The sequence below is a fragment of the Balaenoptera ricei genome, chromosome 20 (assembly GCF_028023285.1).
Source record: "Balaenoptera ricei isolate mBalRic1 chromosome 20, mBalRic1.hap2, whole genome shotgun sequence".
NCBI lineage: Eukaryota > Metazoa > Chordata > Mammalia > Artiodactyla > Balaenopteridae > Balaenoptera > Balaenoptera ricei.
In genome coordinates this window covers 21,595,357-21,602,226 of record NC_082658.1, presented here as the reverse complement: position 1 = coordinate 21,602,226, position 6,870 = coordinate 21,595,357, and the positions used below count along the sequence as shown (strand labels likewise).

At 44.7% G+C, this 6,870-nt stretch overlaps 1 protein-coding gene across 2 annotated transcripts in view; it reads left to right on the top strand.

Annotated features, from left to right (window-relative positions):
* The first annotated feature begins 3,314 nt into the window (after positions 1-3,314).
* BRCA1 (BRCA1 DNA repair associated) overlaps positions 3,315-6,870 on the top strand; it is a 59,495-nt gene continuing 55,939 nt past the window's right edge. The window contains exons 1-2 of one of the 2 annotated variants that reach the window (XM_059907263.1): positions 3,315-3,464; positions 4,724-4,836. In XM_059907263.1, coding sequence (XP_059763246.1) covers positions 4,757-4,836 — 80 coding nt within the window. In that variant the 5' untranslated portion in view covers positions 3,315-3,464; positions 4,724-4,756. Of the gene's footprint in view, positions 3,465-3,664; positions 3,801-4,723; positions 4,837-6,870 lie in introns of those variants that run through there. The other variant, XM_059907262.1, reaches the window with a different exon arrangement.

Here is a 6,870-nt window from a genome sequence, read left to right as displayed (position 1 = left end):
CATTAGAAAGAGTTCTATAAACTGCATAAACATTCATTCAACAAATACTTGTGAGGACCTAATACAGGCTAGGCTAGGAGGACACAGCAGTGGGTGTGAAGATAATGTCCCTGCTCTTCTGCTATTTACAGTCTAGTGGGTGGTTTAAAACAAATCTCACTGTCATATGTTTGCAGAGAGAATGTAAATTTTGGCCACATTCACAGAAATCATCTAACATTTGTAAAATCCTTTAGGATTTTATGAACTTTATAATGATTGCTTAATTAAACAGATACCTACTGTTACATATTTACTAGTAGGTTACCAAGATGAGTAAGTGTAGGTCTCTACCCTTGGGGAATTTACATTCCTAAAGCCTGAAAGTGATGGTCTATATTTTTCTTGGAAAAGCAGCCCTTTCCTAAATTGAGCAACCAAGGTTCTCTATTAGATCCATTTAACAAGTTAGAGGCTGAACCACTCACCAAGAAACTATACAGGGTAGCATTCAACAACCTTCATCGAAGTTCATGTGTTTTGTTTTGGTTTTTTTTGTAGGCTACTTTTTTTCTTTTATGGAGAATTTCAAACATACATAAAAGTGGACAGTAGTGAATACCTAACTACAATGATCAACTCAAAGCTACCCTCATTTCATCTATACCCTTCCATCCCCCCAATATGGATTGACTGTAGTCAACTAATGTTTTAACCAAACTCATTTCATCCATAAAATAATTGAACATTTACCTCTAAAAGGTAAGAATTTTAAGGATTGATTACTTGTGAGTTGTTAGATTGGTTTTTTTTATGACTTTATGAAAAAATAGTTTGTTTAAATCTAAACATAAGTTGTAATGAAAAAGGCCAGCTTTTTTATATGTTTATATGTTTTTTTAAAAACATATTCATCAATAAATCTTGACTAAGCATCTACAAAGAGCCAGGTTCTGCTCCAGGCACAGGACATTGGAGAGAAACAAGATTAAGTCTCAGGAGTTTACAGTGTAATGAGGGGAGGGATCACAGGGGTTTAGAAGAGCTGGGTTCCAGACACAGCTCTGGCACATTACTAGCCATATAAGTGTGAGCAAGTCTTTTAACCTCTGAGCTTCAGTTCCTTAATCTGTAAAATAGGTCTAAGACCTCTGCTTTGCTAACCTCACAATGTTATCATAAGGATCAAGTAAAAATGTGTATGCTATTTCTTTGAAAACGGTACTCAAAAATAGTTATTATCATAATAAATCAGGGCCTGAAATAGTCCTGTTTTCCACAGTGTAACGAACTGCCCTGTGAAACAATACAACTGTCATTAAAAAGGATCTTGAACTCTCTGAGGATCAGGGATTCTTTTTTTAATCCAAAGACAATCATCCTCCATTCTTTGTCTCTACCTAGAGCCAAGTTCACCACCAAAATAGCTTCTAGCACCAATCCTGCTGACATCTAGTATTTCATTCATATGGAATGCAGTTCTTGGGGTCCTTAAAATTTGGACAGAACTCTTGGCAACTCCCCAGAATCTTGGGCAAAAAATCAGGGAGGTTAAGTGACTGATTCACTCAGCCAAAAGTGGATATTCTAAAACACATTCTCACTTTTCAGCTTCTGAGAAACACACTTCCACACTTTTTAAAGTCCAAAAGGAAACTAATCTTCTTTGCCTTTTCTCAAATTACACAGTTGGAAATTAGTTTAGATACTTTGGAGCTCATCCAATTGGTTGGCTGGTGAGGAGAAAACAGGAAGTGGGAGATTCTAGTTTAGCTGGACCATATCCAGGTCTTCATAAAGAGCTGCCTATTTCTGTTTGCCTTATATGTGAAAATTCTTTCAGCAAGAGCATTAGTCTTGAACTTGTGGAAATACCAAAGCTATGGTTAGTACCCTCTGTCCCTGTAGTTAGTAAAGTCAGGTAACTGGGGCCTCGGCCTTCAGCTTTCATTAACTGGCATTATATTAAGTTCATGCCACTGGCTCATCTTTGCTTGGCATAAATCAGCTTTTCCTCTATGTCGATTTTTCCAGGATATCAAAAATCCCTTTAATGAATCTGACCTGGGAACCTGAGCTTTGATTACTATCTCCACCCGAGGCCTGTACAAGCTATCCTGGAGTTAAAATGTGTGACCTGAAAGCTGCGTGTTCGATAAAAAGGAAAAACGGTGCCTTTCCAATACCAGAGGACCCTGACCAAGGAGACTTCCTTATGAGGTTCCCCAAAAGTGGGATGAGGAAGAGTAGGAGGCTGTGTGGGTAGTGTCATTTTTTTTTTTTCCTTGAAAACTTCATCCTAGTCTTCCACTTATCTTTTCCTGGCACTCCATGTCCCCAAGACAGTATCACCAACCCCTGAAGACTCTCTCGTTTTCTTTGCCTAGGCCCTCTTTGTGCTGGGGAGTCTCGGCGTCCTTCAGCAGAAGCCAGGCGTTCTAAGCCACGGACCCGCCATCCCTCCGGTGGTATCGGCCCCCTTGGCCCCTCGGAACACGAACGGCTCTCCCAACCGGTCACTGAAAAGATCGGCTGCCCCCAGACACGGAAAAAGTCGCCCCTCTTCTTTGCAGGCTTCCTCCCTTGAACTTCCCCAAGCCCTCTCAGTGCGACGTGACACCACCCCTAGGTAACCGCAACTGCTTCCTTACCAGCTTCCCGCCCCCGGGGGGCGCCTGCCCGAGGCCAGTGCAAGAACCGTCCGCAGCCAGCTCTGGGGCTATCCCTGCGGGGTGAATCTAACATGGCGGAGAGAGACAGGGCCTAGTCCCCTGGGTCTCTGAGTTTCCGACAAGATGATTGGTTCTTACCACTTGTCCCTCAAAACTACCACCCCACTGATTGGTCGAAGATGAGTTGGCGGAGGCGGGGCAGGAGCAGCCCGAACCTCACAACAACAACAAACACTGGGGCAAAGGGGCGGGACTACGCGTGCGCAGCCGTGGGCCGACTGCCCCTTCCCAGGTTAAAAGCTGCGCCCGACCTTAGGTCACCGACCTTAGAGGACGACTTGCCGGAGACTCGCGGGGACGGATGGGAATTGTAGTCGTCCTAGGATTTGTAGGTTCTTTAGCCTATTATCCGCTCTCAAGATACTAAAATGTAACACCCCAATCCATATCTGTTGACGTGCATAAGCGGGCGGAGCTCTTCAATTTGTCAACTGGGCTGTCGTGAGACTCATGCCCGCTTCCCGTGTCGGAAGCTCCTCTCCATAAGACTACAGTTTCCAAGGGACACTGTGGCCAAGGCCTTTCGATCCGCAATGCATGCTGGAAATCGTAGTTTTTCCCCCACAACCCTTTTATTTACCAAAACTGGAGACTTCCGTTGCGACGGAAAGGGTGAGGGAACGGGGCCTCTTCCTGCGACTCTTTTAGGCACTATCTTGCGCTCATATTCGGGCCTCAGGTAGCGATTCCGACCCTAGTACAGCAATCACTGTGACATAATTGACATAATAAGCCGCAACTGGAAGCGTAGAGGTAAGGGGTCAGGCGCCTGTTAGAAAACTCGAGCAGAATTCGTTCTCTTCCGTCTCTTTCTAATTACGTAACGCCCGGAAAGAATGGGTGACCACCCCGAGAGACTCAGCTCTTTCTGTTCCGCCCTTCCGTAACGTGTTTCGTTCTCGCGTTCTGAGAGGCTCTCGCTAGGCGCAGCGGCCGGTTTCCGTGGCAACAGGAAAGCGCGGGAATTACAGATTAATTGAAACTGCGACTGCGCGGTGTGAGCTTTCCTGACCAGGGGCGGTCCGGGGGGTTTTTCAGAGAACTTGGCCTCTGGGCCCGGGAACCACAGGCGCTTTGCTCTGGGTAAAGGTGAGAGAACCCTGGGGAAGGGAGAGGGGCCCACAGGGTGCTCCGGGGGACAGGCAGTAAACAGGTGTGGAGACAGCAGGGGAGAGGTGACTCCTGAAGGCGAGCAAGATGGGTGTTATCTGGCAAGGGGCGGGTGGAAGATGGAACCTGGGAAGCCTAAGACGTTGAGTCTGGGGAAATCGTGGGGAGGGGGATAACTTGTGGGTCACGGGGTCGGGGGGAGGCGCTGAGGATAAGGGAGGGGGCAAGGTGTGTCCGAGGGGGAATCCTGATGGTGGAAACTGGAATGGGTCTTGAGGAGGACATCATGGTATACAAAGACGGGCTGGTATATGTGAGATGGAGACCCAGAGGGAAAACGGGGTGCAGGAATGTGTCTGGGAAGAGGAGGAAACAGGATTTTGTGGGAGGGAGAGCCGTTAAGAACTGGATTCATATGCGTTTCGGAGAAGCGACAAGAAGGAAGTAGAGGGGCGAGCCTCCCTAGGCACATACGCTGCTGGCATGGATGTGCCTGGGGAGGATCCTGAGATGAGTGCAAGCCAGTGGGAAACACTGTGGAAGGACAGGGGTGGGGAGCATTGGTTGGTGTTGATTTTGATTTTAAGCGAGAAAAAGAAAACAGCTGGAATGATTGGAGAAATAGGTGGCTACCACCACTCACCCAGTCAGTCACCCCACTGTGGCTTTCCCGTTCTTGGAGAAAGGAAAAGACCAAAAGGAAGTGATTGGAGGCTAGATGTGAAAAAATGGAGAATTTAAATGGTCTTAATTACAAAAAACGTATAGAATTTTTTAAAAATAAGGTTTTTGTCATTAGTTCTATGGTTGATCTGATACTAAAGCATTCCAATCTTAAATGGCACTTAATGAAAGCAAGCTTTTAAACCTTTTAACGTGATTTATTTACATATATATTTAAGTTCATGTGTTAAAGTTCATGGGAACAGGAAGAAATGGATTTTTCTGCGGATCACGTTGAAGAAGTACAAAATGTCCTTAATGCTATGCAGAAAATCTTAGAGTGTCCAATCTGGTAAGTCAAGAGTTTATTAATTTGAGATTCTTCCTTATATCTGATGCAAATGAATAGAATTGACCTTAGATAGAAAGGAGAAAAAATTATAATGTTTATTAAGTTTAAGCTATTAAAGTTGCTGCTTTTCTTAACTGAAGAGCTTTAGGAATATAAGGAGTTACTCCTTTTTCTCCACTCTAACCTTCCCTCTGTGTCACCTCAACACACACAGCCCCCTGTCTTGAATGTTCACAGACTGTCTTGATTGGTTCTACATTGGGGCAAGGATCTGGTTTGGCTTAAGTGGCATTTGGGCATTTCATCCATCTCTACAACCAGCTTGATCACTTGGAATGGACATAGTTAATAATGGCAAAATAAAATCACAAATGCTTGGTGTCAGTGAGTGGGTAGGTCTTGGGAGAACCTTTGGCTGAAACTAGCCCTGTACTATATTTAAATAAGAATACTGTGAGTCCTCAAAGCCTTTAGCAAGTTTCTTTGACCCCACCCCCCAGATTTATTCATTTATCTAAAATTTTTTATTTTTTATACAATTTTTAAAGGTTACTCTCCATTCACAGTTATTACAAAATATTGGCTATATTCCCCATGTTGCATCCTTGAAGCCTATCTTACACCTAATAAATAGTTTGTACCTCTTACCTCCCACCCCTATACTGCCCCTCCCCCCTCTTAGACTTTTTGAATGAGCCTTTGTTTCCTTCATCTACAAAATAAGGAGGGGACTAGAATATTAAAGGTTTTTTTAGATTGAGCTGTAATTTACATACAGTGAAATGCAGAGAGCTTAAGTGTTCAAGTCTATGAGTTTGGGCAAGTGTATATATATCTGAGTAACCCAGTCAGATATAGAACATTTCCGGGCTTCCCTGGTGGCACAGTGGTTAAGAATCTGCCTACCGGGCTTCCCTGGTGGCGCAGTGGTTGAGAATCTGCCTGCCAATGCAGGGGACACGGGTTCGAGCCCTGGTCTGGGAAGATCCCACATGCCGCGGAGCAACTGGGCCCGTGAGCCACAACTACTGAGCCTGAGCGTCTGGAGCCTCTGCTCCGCAACAAGAGAGGCCGCGATAGTGACAGGCCCGCGCACCGCGATGAAGAGTGGCCCCCACTCGCCGCAACTGGAGAAAGCCCTCACACAGAAACGAAGACCCAACACAGCCAAAAATAAACATAATAAATAAATAATAAATAAAAATTTTTAAAAAATAAAAATAAAAATAAAAAAAAAGAATCTGCCTACCAATGCAAGGGACACAGGTTCGAGCCCTGGCCTGGGAAGATCCTACAAGCTGCGGACAACTAAGCCCATGTGCCATAACTACTGAGCCTGAGCTCTAGAGCCCGCAAGCCACAACTACTGAGCCCACATGCCACAACTACTGAGTCCACGTGCCTAGAGCCTGTGCTCCGCAACAAGAGAAGCCACCGCAATGAGAAGCCCACGCACCGCAACGAAGAGTAACCCCCGCTCGCTGCAACTAGAGAAAGCCTGCACACAGCAACGAAGACCCAACACATCCATAAATGAATGAATGAATGAATGATATAGAACGTTTCCATCACCCCAGAAAGTTATCTTGTGTGGATTCAGGAGCTCTTAACTTGCTGACCCTCCACGACCCTCGGAAGCCTATAGATAGAACTGTATTCTTATATAATTAGTTTCTTATGTAATTTTATATTTTGTATTTTATATATTTAAAAGCATTGCTCTAGGAAAGGAGTTCACGAGCTTTACCAACTGCCAAAGGGGGTCCATGGTACAACAAAGGTTATGAACCGCAGGTAGTCACTAGCTGACCTCAATGGTATCGCTGACCTCAATGGTATCTCTTAAATCTATAAAATAAATTAAAAACCATACCTCAGAATTTCTTGGTAAAAAGCCAGAAAGGCAATTTAGGAGGATTACTGACTACCCTCTTCCCTCTATTCTCTTAATTCTGGTCATTCTGGCCTCTTCACTGCTCTTCAGACGTGCGACATATTCTCCTGCCTCTGAGCTTTTATGCTTGCTGCACCCTC